The following is a 13,344-nucleotide window of genomic DNA, read 5'->3' as shown; positions in this document are numbered from 1 at the left end:
GCCCCCCGTAAGTGTGACCAGGCGGCGGCGGCGGCGGCTCTGAAAAATGTTTACACATTTGCAAAATGTCTGAAGGTCAGAGAGGGCGGGCGGCAGCAGCAGCAGCACCGTGCAACATGATTTAGGCGTTTGTTCGCTGAGTAATTGTTGTGTGTGGGCGCCACACTGCCACACTGCCAGTAAGGCCGTGTGGCGGTGTGGCCGTTGTGGCCGTGGCTCAGTGGCGCACTAGCTTTAATTTAATTTATGCAGCACCAAAACAGGAACAACCAACGAAGCAGCAACAAAATAACAACAACAACAACAACAACAATGGGTAACCAGCAGCAGAAACAACAACTAGCAATAGGAACGGAAGGCGGGACGGAAGGAAGGCAGGAAGGAAGGAAGGAATGCGCCCCATTGCCGCCTTGTCGAGAGCCACTAAGTGGCCGCTTCAGCAAAATTAAATGCACTCTCGCCGCCTCCAGAGGGACGGACGGAGTTGTTGTGTCGTCATCACAGTTGTTGCCAGGGTATGGGACAGGGTATGCAGGGCTACGCTGGGGCATATAATGCGGCATATCAATGCAGATCAAGCTGCTGCTGCTATAGCTAAGAACAAACGTCGCTGGGGTGAGGCTCTCTCTGGCAATAAAAAAAAGAGAGATATGTAAGAGCGAAGCTCGCGAGAGACTTTCGTCGGCTGAAATGGCAGAAGGAGAGAGTTGGAGGCACTGTATTAGGCAGTGGAGAGAGAGCGATCCACTGAGCATTGAAGAGTATCCAGAGATTGGCATTTTGGCACACACACATTTCGTTTGCTCTCCAGCAGAGTGTCGTACCGCCGTTGTCGCGCTGCTCGAATGACATTAGTGGCCATCAAATGGTCGATTCGCGGCCATTAGAAAGTGATTCCATTTTGCTATTATTTGCACAGGCTGCGCATCTTCTTGCACTTGCAGCTGCTGGCTCTAAGCTGAATTTATTATTATGGCCAGCAGGCCAATGTGTTTAGTTTTATGGCCAAAGAGACGTGAAATGTTTATGCAACAGCAGGCAGCAGGCAGCAACAGCAGCAGAAACAGAAGGAGACTTGCAACAGAAACAGAGAGTTATTTAATGCGTAATTACAGCGCAAATCTTGTTAAGAAGTCAAAGGAGAAACGGGATAAGATGAGAGTAAAATGGTAAAGAAAGAAAAAAAAAATATAGATAGATAGATAGTGCCCTTCAACTGGCAACACTTTAAGCTTTTGCCACAGATACACAGAGAGAGAGAGAGAGAGAGAGAGAGAGGGAGAGATAAAGAGAGAGCGGGGTAGGTGGGTGGCTAGAGCAGAGCCAATGAGCAACGCTGAGAGGCAGCTTAGTGTTTGCTTCATTGAATTCATAAGCGTCTCGAAAAGTAAATCCGAATGAACTTAAGCCAAAGTCGGGCAAGCAGATGGAGAGAAAGGAAAAAAGTGCAGCCAAAGAGAATCTCTCACATAAAAAGCTATGACTGGGCGGATATAGCGCGGGTAAACCAAGGATTTAGCTCGACCCCAGCCCCAGGCGAAAGCGAGCAGAGAACATAGAGAGATGGAGGGAGAGAGAGATAGATGGAGAGGCAGCGACAACGGGTCGTCAAAAGTCAATTAACTGCAACACTTGCAGCACAACTTCAACTAATTAGCGTGCCGCTGCTGCTGCCTCTGCTGCTGCCACTGCTGCTCTCTGTCTATTCAAAGCCTGGGCAGAGGCATGCTGCAAGCAGGGTTGGGGCAGGGATAAAGGTGCAACTACGCACACACACAAAAAAAAAAGCGTGTAGCATGCTTTTGGGTTTGCGGTAAATAAGAATGCACTTAACGCGGGTTTTTAGATGAGGATTCAACACGAAAAGAGGAGGGTGAGCGAGAAGGACGAGACGAGACGGGGGAGAGACGGTGGAGAGGTAGTGGGGAAAACTGAAGAGTATGTAGAGGAGCACCAGCAACCAGCAACCAGCACCACGGACTTTTACGAGACACAGAAAGTGTGTCATGCTCTCTCTCTCCTCGTGGGTTAATTTGGGTTAGTTGTGTGTGGAGTGCAGGTGGCACAGATGCTCACAGCAGATTTACTTACAGACCTCTCGTTGCTGTGGATGCAACCATTTCGGTTGAATCTTTCATTTCGCATTTGAATAATGCAGTAAAATATTTGTACCAGGGCAAACATATTGGTGGAATTATTCATCGTAGAGGGAATTATCTTGCCACAATAAGCAGAACTTTATTCAGTGAGGGCAAAGCAATTGCTCTTAATTAATTGAGTCTCTGCTTTAATTAGAACAAACAACTTTCATCTACTATATTTAGGCTTAAACACAAACTACAGCTATATATAAATCTCTCCCTCTCTCTGTCTCTCCCTCTCTCCCATTCCTTAATCATTCGTTCATTGACTTTTCAAAGAAATCTTTTGCTATAAATAATTTCCACATCTGTTTGCTGTTGTCTTTTGCAATTCGATTGACTTACTGCTATCAATTGTGCCATGCCATGCCCTGCCCTGCCCCACCCTACTCCACCCATTCTATTTCATGCCACAACAGGTGTGCTGTCCTCTCTCTCTCTCTCTCTCTCTCTCTCTCTCTCTCTCTGTGGACCAAATCTTTCAAAAAGTCATCAACATCATCATCATCATCATCATGATCGTTCGCTGTTTAATTAGTGTGTCGCTTGTTCTGCTGGGCGCGACATTTATCTTATCTGAAGCGATTGGAGACATTCGTGACAAGATGCGCTATCGCTAACCAATATACAAGCAGACAAGGCCCCCCACCACAAGCGGGGGATGCACTTCGATTACGTGTATTTCCATTTCAATTTCAATTCCCCAACGGAGTAGATGTGACAGCGAGCGAGAGATGAAGCTGCCCTCGAAGGTGGATAGCGCGTGGACACGTCTCGTGGCAATCTTCTCGCTGCCCGATTTGCTGGGTATGTACCCGCTCGATCACTTGTATCACTTGTCTCACCCTCCCAGTGTGTGTGTGTGTCTCTCTCCTCAAGTGTTGGCCTGCCTGTGGGCCAGTGGCTTCTCCTTGGGCTACTATGCCAAGTCTGCCTATGCGTACGACAATCTCTGGCCACACTGGTATGCTCTGGTCGGTGGCGCCGTCACCCTCGCCCTGGCCCTCGGCTGGACCCTGCGGAAGCACAAGCGCCAGAAGTACAGCTACGATCATTACTATATCATCTTCTATGGTCTGTTGTGTGCGCTGATGGGCAGCTGCTTCATGCTAACCAAACAGTTGGGTGAGTCATCTACTTCAGAGATATATCTGTGCCAGCCCCCCCGTTTGATAATTGTCTCTTCCGTTAGCTGTTAGCTACTACTTCAGCTTTGTGGGCCTGAGTGTTGTGTATGTGTCGGGCTTTAGCTATGTGAGCCTGCGATGCGATGCCTCGGGATTGCGGCCGGCAAGGATCGCCTTGGCGAATGCCCTGCATGTGTGCGGCCTGGCCACTGGATTTGTGATCTTCAACGAGATGGAACCACAGCGCTGTGGCCTGATTACCCTGGGCATCAATCTGCTGCTGATTTCTGTGGTGTGCCTCAACGAACTGCTGCAGCATGTGGGCTGCCACAACTACAAGGAGTCGCGCGATTTGGTCTTCAATCTGCTGAACGAGGAACGGATGGTGTTCCTGCCCCGTCAGGCGGTGCTCGCCCAGTTTGTGGGCCGCACCGACTACCAGCTGCTGGCCAGCAGGCAGTGGCTGGTCCTCAGCCTCGGCGGCTGCCTGGTGACGCTGCAGCGCAACTGCCTGCTCTACTCGCCCGCCTATCTGCAGCTGATGTGGAGCGCCACCGCGGGATATGCACAGCGGTCGCATCTCTTTGCGCCGTTCGCACTGTACGCGGGGGGCTGTGGCCTCGGCGCTCTGCTGCTGATGCGCTACACCCCGAAGCTGGTGTACCTCCTGTTTGGGGTCATCCAGATGACGCTGATCGTGGCCCTGCTGTGCATCTACAGCGAGGAGCAGTCGGAGCACTGTTTCCTCTTCCTGTGCCTCATCTACGCCACCATGGGCGTCCTCTCCAGCCACACCCTCCACTGGCTGCTCGAGTGCTCGCCCTTTCTCTACGCGGAGCTGGCACTGGCCATCGGATTTGTGCTGCAGCTGGCCATCCTCGAGGGCTACAAGTACGAGGCGAATGCGGATGACACCTGGACGGCTGTGCTCGCGGGCAGTGTGGTCACATTGGTGCTGACTGGCCTGGCCATTCCGGTGGTGCAGTGGCTGCAGCCCCACTCCGCCAGCCTCGTGGATGTCCGCAATCGACTGCTGGGCATACGCCGACGTTCCACCGCCGGGGCACAGACGCAGTTCTGGCACACGAATCACTTTCTGGCACACAACAAACCGCCGCACGAGCTGCAGTCCGTGCGCCTGTCCAGGAGCCGCATCTTCCAGCAGTATCCGATCAGTGGCCTCACCGCCGACACTGCCGACAATCCCAAGCACAAGTTTTGACAATAAAGTGATTTACTTTCTCCTCCCCAGATTCATTTCCACTCATTACTCATCGATGGCTTCGCTTCTTTTTTTTTTTTTACGCTCTTTTCCCCATTGTCTGTGCTGGAAAATGAAGCTAATTTCTTGGAAAACTAATTTGCTTCGAGCACAAAACGCGGCGGGGCTTTCGGTTAATTATTATTTTTTTATTCCACAAAATATTTACGAGCATTATCTGGCCTGGCAGCTGGGATTGGGATTCGGACACAAATCTGTTGTAAGCCTTTACCCACCCACCCAAAGATTATTAATTATTTATGAGCAGCATTATATATTTTCCACCATCTTACCGGTAAGTGGGGGGGTGTGGTGCTGTGTGGACCACTCCGCTAAAAACCTTCTCTTAGCGGAACAATGTTAATGATTTTTATTGATTTTTAAGCAAATTAAATTGTGCGTAAAACCGCAAACGGAATTTATCATAAAGTCGCTTTATCAGTGGGCAGATAGGATGCTGCTGCTGCTCCCTCTGCTGCTGCTCCCTCTGCTCCTCCTAGTGTATGTGTGTGTGCGGGGGTACCCTTACATTTTTATTGCCAAAACATTAAACATTTATATCCGCTATCAATTTCGTAACGACGGCAAAAAGCGTAATCGCATCTTTGGCTGCTTGGGAGCATTTTTCCGGTTTTACCTAATTTAATTTACGTAGAAAACTGAATACGGAACCAAGCAGCAAGAGACGTGGTGGCCGGGGGGTTGCCTGGAGTCGGATCCGCAACGTGCAAAGGCAATAAAAGCGTTAAATTTGTTTATTTTTTCAAGCCTCGTGAGTCCCGCAGGGGCTTCCTTCTCCGGACGTACGCCAATGCCTGCCTCTTTCCATTCCCCAATACGGATGCGATTCGGTTTTGGGTTCGATTTCTCTCTCTCTCTCTCTCTCTCTCAGTCTGGTCTGGGTGCTTAGTGTATAGCATACCTTCCGGCACCCACTGGGAAATCCGCCCACAAACACACAGGGATTGAGAGAGAGAGAGTGTGGAAGGCAGGGGGAGCATAGAGGAAGAGCTTTTTCCGAACAAGGTTCTTTTGTTTTTGGCCCCGCCATTGTTTTTAAGTGGATGCCGGGACATCCTTTGTGTTGGAGCTCATTCCCAGCCAGCCAGGAGGAGAAGTTAGCTGGCAGCCAGTAGCCAGGAGTGCCAGGAGCTCCAGCAGCATTTCCGATACCCTTATCACTAATGAAGTGGCCAATGAACTGCGTCCCGAAAGATTAAAGCGAAAATTAAATGGCCAAAACCTAAACGAAAATTGATTGATCGCAAAAAAAAAAGGTGCACCCCACCCCACACCCCAACAGCAAACCCAAACATACCAGAGAGGAGCGCAAAGAAAAATAAATGGGGAAAATTATTTAAACCAATTTAGCTTGCGGTTTGTGGGCGGGCGGCAGTTCAATATGTTGTGCGGTCAGGCCGAAACCACAGATACTCATAGAGATACGGGTGCATAAAGGTGTGTGTGTAGCAAGGGACTGCTGCGGGTAGGGGGGTTCGGCTGGATACGCCTGATGCACTTCCACAAAATTCGAATGTTGCCTGAATTTTAGAAAATTAAATTTAAATAAAGAGCAGAGACAAGATTAGCTTTGACGATAAAACCTTTCGGTGCCAGAGCAGATTGATTGCCAAAGAAAATATTTGATGCGATTATCTTAATGGAAAAGAGTAAATTGTAGAAACTAAAGTTTCAATGGCAGCACCCATTAGATATTAATATATATATATATGTATAATATTAATATTAATAATTAATATAATATAATATATACATATATAATATTAAATATAATTCTTTGATATATATCCATAAAATGCAGCTGCATGCTCGCTGCAAATTTTTGTAATTTGTAATTGCCGTCATACTTTTCTCCACGTGCACTTTCCCGCTGCGTTTCCGACATTTTCCGACAATTAAAACACACACACAGCAAAACCCTTGAATTTGTAATAAAATTATGGTTTAATTAAAACTATATTTTCACACACAAAATAATCGCTTGAAGCATCACACACAATCATAATCAAAATCAAATATCATTTTATATACATACACACATACACACATACATATGTACATATGTAATGTATGTATGCATGTAGAAATCTCACAAAATACTCTTTTCGCGCTGCAAATCAGAGATGCCGACAGCAGCTATAGGTTACTTTTTCTCTTTCTCCGCTTGACATTCTCTGAGTCCTCCACTGCCAGCTTAAACTCCTTGATGGTGTCAGGCAGCTCCTCGCTCTGGTCGCTGTCCACCGTCCACGTTTCCAGCTGCGGCGGCCGGTGCCGCATGATGAACGGATTGATGATGGCCGCCACACCGGCGGCATTGTTGAGGTGCACATGATGGGTGCCCTGCACTTCGTGCAGCTCAAAGTGTGGATTGTTCGCGCGCAGAATGGCAATGACCTCGTCGCTCTGCTCATCGATGAAGTTCGACTCGGAGCCCTTGATCACGCAGTACGGCACATTGCGGATGGTGCGCGCCAGCTCTGCGGCAAAGGGGGGACTCGTGTGGAATTCGTTGTAGTATTTGCAGCGTCCGTCGCGGCTGAAGAAATACTTGTCCGGGTACTTGGTGGACTTGGCCACATTCCGCTCGAGTATGTGGTGGCAGTTCTCGAGCAGCACCGACCTCTCGGAGCCCTTGTGCAGCACCTGCTCCAGCTCCGCGTAGGTGTAGGAGGGTGGCTCCTGTCGCTTGGCATTGGCGAAGCGCTCGTCCTCCAGCATGTAGCCCTCGATGTTGGTGCGCAGGTAATCAATCTGCGAGGCCGGCTTGCGGTAGCGCGTCTTCACGATATCCACGCTGATGAGCAGGTCCATGCGGTGTGGATAGAGCGAGGCAAACACGAAGCACAGCATGGCGCTCATGGAGTGGGCCATTAGCGACACCTTCTGCCAGCCGTACTCCTCCATGATGCGCAGGATCACGCACAGGTAGTCCACAAAGTGGTAGGCAATCCCCTCGGGCAGCTTCGAGGAGTAGCCGTGGCCGGGCAGGTCAATGCAGAGCACGCCCAGGTGTGTGGGCAGCAGCGGCAGCAGCTCGTTCCACGTCCCTAAATTGTCCAGCCAGCCGTGGAGGGCCAGTATGGGACGTACCTGTCGATTGCCGTACCAGCGGCCTACCACATAACCCCACGGCATATCGATGCGCACATCCATCGGTTCCTGCAACGAACAAAACAGAGAGAGAGAGTGAGAGAGAGAGAGAGTGAGAGAGAGAGAGAGTGAGAGATGCAAATGCTGCTGAAGGAAGGGTTAGAGAGCCGGGGTTTGTTCTCCTTGTTAGCTGTTAATTGCCAGTGGGGAAGCTGGTAGCCTGGTCGCTGCCTGTTGGTGCCTGTCGGCCTGTCGGCCTGCTTGCTGTTCGCTCCTGTCCCCGTGTCTGTCCTGTCCTGTCCCCTGTCAGCTGGCGGCAGGAAAACCCGCCTGGTTATAGGTGAAAAATGTACCTCTGGCATATTCCCCACACGAAACCATTTCCACCGACACATCACACATCTACTGGGGCGAGGGGGGGGCTCGGTTTGATCAATCGCTTTGTGTGAAAAAGTTGAATTCGGTTGACAACTGAGCTGGGGCCCAGGTGTCAATTGATGGGCAGGCGAGAAGCGAGAACGCCCCCCCACAGCGCATTTTCCCTTGCAACAATTTATCATCTAGTGTTTTTTTGTTGTGCGGCGAGGGGTTGTGTGTTCCCCAGGCGAAACCAATCGTTAGCAAGTACAGTGGGGGCTCTACGGATAGAACAATGGCTGCACTAAGAGAGCAGATAGATTAAAGCGACAAAAGTGTACTGAAGTACTCTCATGGGAGGAGACCTAACCTAACCTTAACCTATTCCTTTAGTGGGCAGCCTTTACTGTCTCTGCCATTGAGGGATGCCTGCCACATGCAAAACTTTACCAATTTTCCGACAACAAATGCTTTTTGTGTAGTTTTGCAAATTTTCTTCGCTCGCTCAGCTTGAAAATTATCGCCAAAAATGTACTCTCAAATGTGACGAAAGCGTGAGAGAGAGAGAGAGAGATAGCAAGAGGAGAGCGTAAAGCTTTGCCTGTAAAACTTTTACAGTAAACAAAGTTTCCTACGGCCAACCAACACTTTGATGAACTCCGCTAATGAGCTCCATAACACACAAAAAGAAAGTCCCCCCTCCCCACACCCCCCTTTAGACGTGTGGTTGTGGGTCCTAGTGGGGTTTTTTACACACAAAAAAAAAATCACTCTACTTTGCACATTCTATCGGTAGCTGGCGACGCTCTCCGACTCCAAGTGTGTTAGGCATTGACTTTGATTCCGCTTTTCGAGGGCGGCCGCTGGATAGGAATCTTATCAGGTGAGTCCAAGGCGATAAGAGTTGCAATTGCGTCCAAAGGTAGGGAGGGGCGACGGTCGGGCTATTTTCATGGATTTTCATGGGAAATCTACTTAGCTTAGCCCCCGTGCGATAAGGTCGTATAACATTCAATAACTTTTTATGACACGATGGCATATAACAGTCACAGTCCCCTCCAGTCCACACACTCCAATCCAAATCCACACTTTACTATAATTACCTGTTCATGTTGCTCAATTTGTTTTCCATCAACGCCTGCTCCACCCGCCACACCCGCCTCAGCCACTGTGGATGTCATTGTGTATTGGGGGATTTCGTGCGTTATGTTTGACACAATCTCTCAACTAGATGCGACACACGCGTGTCATTAAGCAGCGTGGGGAAAACTTTTCTATTTTTATGCAATAACTAAATTAGCAAGAGACCAAAACAGAACGAGAAAGAATGGGGAAAGGAAGGGAAGTGGCAAGTGCACGCCACTAGCGCGTAAACAAAACTAAAGCGTGTTTGGCCCCAGAGGCCGATTAAATCCCCACTCGACTCGGACGACGATGTCGATGTCGAGAGGCGGCCAGACACGGGACTGAACTTTAATCAGCCATTCAGCCGGCAAGAACAACAAAAACAGAGCCGCTAAGGTGAGAGAGCAGACTGCGGACAGCAGACACCTCGCGGAAGCAGATGGAATGCGCGAAGCGAAGAGTGGGAGGGATTGTGAGAGCAATAGACAGTGGGAGAGAACGAACTAAAATAACAGATCGCTGGGGAGCTTTTGCTGGCATAGAACATGTTCTATCATGATTGTTTTTGAGCGGGAGAGAGAGCAGCGAATGAAGAGAGCGGTGCTTTGTGGTGAGAGAAAGAGAGAGAGGGAGATGCACAGCTTATAGTGATTGTGTCATAGTGAGAGAGATGCATGCAGAGTGATATATGTGGGAGCGTAATGTATGGAAGAGCAGTCGAAAGCTCTAAAATGTCGCGCTAGCATGAATAAACAAAAAGAACTTTGGCAAGGGCACAAAAAACAAAGGGGTCAAAGTATACAAAATAAATATATCTGGGCATTCAATCGAAGATCTCTATAATACATACACATATGTATATGCATACATAAAAATATATAATACAAATGTACATACATACATATATTCCAATGTACTTGACTACGAGTATTCAGATGTTCGGAATTACTACCATTAAATTGAACGTTTGACATGCAACACCTTCTGCTCACCATAGCAAATACAAAAAATAACAATACTCAATGGGAAATTTTTAAACTTTTTTAAACTTTACAGATTACATTTGCAAAAACCATTTTGTGGTCAAAAGCAGCCATCAAATAATTGATGGCATTCATGTTACTAGATCTCAAATTACAGAAAAAAACCAGCAAATAAAATTTCTACTCTTCATAAAAATAAAATTACTTTTCGATGACAGGGCAGACAGAGAGACAAAGAGAGAGAGAGAGACACACACAGAGACAGAGAGAGGAAGTAGAAAAAAGTGAAATTTTCATATTTTATATTTAATTTTTATGAGATTTTTCAAATGGCAAAATACAAAATATAAAATGCAAAAAAAGAAAAAACATTTTGCCAATATAAGCCAAATATAAATTCGGTTTGTGTGTGCTTTGGAGCGTTCTTTTTTGTTGCTGCCGTTCAGCTTCAATCGGTTCAAAAAATTAATACACAAAAGCAAATCAATAAGAATTTATTTACCTCTTTTTGTGAAAGTCAACGGCCACACATCAATACAAAACAAAATACATACATCTGCTTTTCTGAGAGGTTTTGTGGTGTGATGCGGTAGGGGGTGCTGCTGACACACCAAACAATATTCAAAAATCCATTTGTATCGAATGAAGCCGCCGCGGACAACAATTTACACAAAATAGTCGAAATATTTGTTTAGTTTGTTGGCTAAATGGAAAACTGTTTGAAAGTGGCCAGCGAATAAAAAGGCGCCTCGGGCTGCTGCGATACGTTCAACACATAAATCTTCATGGAGTGCGAAATTGAATATTGCTTCGCTGCTCTCCACTCCACTCCGCTACGCTTCGTACTGTGCAGTTCTGTTCGGTTCTAGTCCGTGCAATAAATAACAAATCGAAATCATAAATCTGGCAATCGCTGAAAAGCATGCAAAGCCTTTTTTAATTTCCAATGCAATTAAAATGGCAAAAGATACATGGGTGGGGAGGGGGGGGGAGAGAGAGAGCGCGGTATCTTCTGGCCTCTGAAAGTGGCCCCAGGATGTGCAGTGCTGTGCTGTGCTCTGCCTGCTTCCTGCTCTTCCTGCTGCTGGTTCAACGTTTAATCAAATGCAGCTGATGCCTCGCCAAGTGACGGAATCCTGTTAGCGCCTTCCTTGGCCCTCAATTTGGTGTGGCGCCTCGAAATCAAATTGCGATGCATGCACCTCTGCAGCTCTGCTCTACCGCTGCAGTGCCACCTGCTGTGCCCTGCTGTGCCAGCTCCTGCTGCATCCGTGTCACTAATGACATTTGAATGACACTCACGCCCCCTCTCCACTCCACTGCCCTGCCCTAGCCGCCAGACAGCTGCTGTGGCTATGGAGCATCGCCCAGTCAGTCAGTCAGTCAACCAAAGGTTGGCTAATGACCCGAACCCAAACTGGAGCAGGCTACCCCGCTCTCTCTCTCTCTGCATCCCTTTCTGCCACACTGCTTGATGACGCAATGGCAATGGAGGCGCCTCCTCCAGTGGCAGATAGATAAGCGATTTATGCTTTTTCGGAACTTTACTTGGGACATGCTGTGTGGAACGTGTCGTGTCCCCATCTTCAAATTGGTCTCTTGGGTCTCTTTTTCGACACACAAACTATAACGGGGAAGGAAATTTAAGACATAAAATTCGAAAAACTCGGAAAATATTGCCATTACTTGATGTACCTATCCGATTCAGGTTCCCGTTGAACTAATTCCCGAAAAACCCCCAGTATTTCCGAGCCGAATCGGTTACGTTTGCAAATTTATTCGCGTGGTTTCCAACACACAAATATATACTCAGTATTTGCCTGGATTTATGCCAAAAGCAAAGACAGCAGCCACGCCCTGACTGTACACCGTCTCAAGCCGAAATCCGAAGTCCTCTGCCGTGGCCCTAATATTTGTTGCAAGGTGTAAAACGCAAAGTAATGGCTTTGAATATGCCTGCTAAGGAGATGCCAGAAGACAGCCCAGGCAGGCACAGGCAGGCAGGCAAGCAGGCGGCAGCCAGCAAAGAGGTAGCCTCGACGGATGAGTACCCTGTAAATGGGGGGTGCTTTTTGCTGGTTTAAGCCTTGCAATTATAAATTAATCTTTCGTTTCGGCAGCCCTAAACTTACTCGCTGAACAATTAGTGCAAGATTTAATCCCCCTAATTGGCTGCCAATGGGAAGGGTATATAAACTTCGTTTACATTGCAATTTATCTGCCATGGTTGATGGGTGGACTGTGCACTGGGTGGGGGGTGGCTTTTGTCTGGCACTCAAGTGAAAAGCTTTTGTCGGCGCATGGAAATTTGACGGAAATTGTTTGGTCTGATGGATGCTGCAGATGCAGATTGAGATCCAGAAAGAGAGTGAGAGAGAGATGCTGCAGGTTGCCACTGTTGCCACTGCTTCAGCAGCAACAGCAGCAGCAGCAGCAGGTCCTTCCTTGCCTCCCAGCCCTCTGCTGTTGTTTTCTTGTACCTTAGCCTAATGGGGTCCCTCGCTGCCTCTTGGTTGTGTCAATCCTTCAGCTAAGTAAGCGAACAGTTTTTAGCATTATGGTCAGTAAGAGGCTGGCATAAACTGCCATCGTCCTGTGGATACATGTACCCATGAGCAGGACCTGTCCACAGAATGGCAATTTCAGTAGAATTTAAAGTTAATTCTGCTCCATTGTGGAGGATGTTCCTGGCGGAGGAACGGAGAAAAGGCAGCACAGATTATGCCAAGCGAAATAAATGCAAATCGCATTAGAATAAATTGTACTGCCAAGCGTCGTCCTGGCTCTCGTCCTGGTTTTGGGTTTCGTTCTAGTTCGAGACGGAGACGGAGACCGAGACCGAGACTGTGACTGCAGCATAATGCCCTTAAAATGGCCAGCCAGACGAAATCCTTGGCTAAAAAACTTTGGCGACAGGTAGTCCAGATATAGCCAGCCTCAAGTGGTAGGTCCTGGTCCGTCCTCTCCTCTATAAGGTTGAAGGAGCAATTGCCGCCCTACAGAACACAATCAGAATCCAGTTGAACGTTGAACTTTTTAATGCATAATTTATTATGGGCCAAGGTGCTTTTGCTGCTGCTGCTGCCGGGGGTTAACCTGAGAGTCACTAGTGGGTTAAAGCAACATTTTTTTTCACATTTTTTCCTTGTATTTTGTAGATTTTACGCGTTATTTTTTATGCGCAACGCGAACAAAATCAGTTAGAACAATAAAAGAGAAAGCCAGAGAGTGAGAGT

General features: G+C 47.9%; 2 protein-coding genes and 1 long non-coding RNA gene across 4 annotated transcripts in view; 2 read left to right on the top strand and 1 right to left on the bottom strand.

The window, feature by feature from the left end:
• Positions 1–2,819: 2,819 nt before the first annotated feature.
• On the top strand, positions 2,820–4,521 carry LOC111067489. The gene is made up of 3 exons (XM_022356566.2): positions 2,820–2,948; positions 3,021–3,266; positions 3,334–4,521. Exons 1-3 carry the CDS (start codon positions 2,876–2,878, stop codon positions 4,488–4,490), a joined length of 1,476 nt encoding a protein of 491 aa, XP_022212258.2. The 5' UTR covers positions 2,820–2,875; the 3' UTR covers positions 4,491–4,521.
• Positions 4,522–6,604: 2,083 nt separating this feature from the next.
• Positions 6,605–9,431, bottom strand: LOC111067588 (probable serine hydrolase). 2 transcript variants are annotated; one of them, XM_022356759.2, is made up of 2 exons: positions 9,104–9,431; positions 6,605–7,712 (listed from the first exon to the last, which is right to left on the bottom strand). In XM_022356759.2, the coding sequence occupies exons 1-2, from the start codon at positions 9,179–9,181 to the stop codon at positions 6,687–6,689; spliced, it is 1,104 nt and encodes a 367-aa protein (XP_022212451.2). In that variant the 5' UTR covers positions 9,182–9,431; the 3' UTR covers positions 6,605–6,686. The 2 variants fall into 2 exon arrangements, with proteins under 2 accessions (XP_022212451.2, XP_022212450.2); XM_022356758.2 differs by lacking the exon at positions 9,104–9,431 and adding an exon at positions 8,777–8,800.
• LOC111067592 overlaps positions 8,778–13,344 on the top strand; it is a 34,210-nt gene continuing 29,643 nt past the window's right edge. Inside the window, exon 1 of the long non-coding RNA XR_005967843.1 lies at positions 8,778–8,883. This is a non-coding gene — a long non-coding RNA (uncharacterized LOC111067592). The remainder of the gene's footprint in view (positions 8,884–13,344) is intronic.

Source organism: Drosophila obscura, unplaced genomic scaffold (genome assembly GCF_018151105.1).
Source record: "Drosophila obscura isolate BZ-5 IFL unplaced genomic scaffold, ASM1815110v1 contig_1, whole genome shotgun sequence".
Taxonomy (NCBI): Eukaryota; Metazoa; Arthropoda; class Insecta; order Diptera; family Drosophilidae; genus Drosophila; species Drosophila obscura.
The sequence above is the reverse complement of the archived record's forward strand: the minus strand, read 5'-3'. Positions and strand labels throughout refer to the sequence as shown.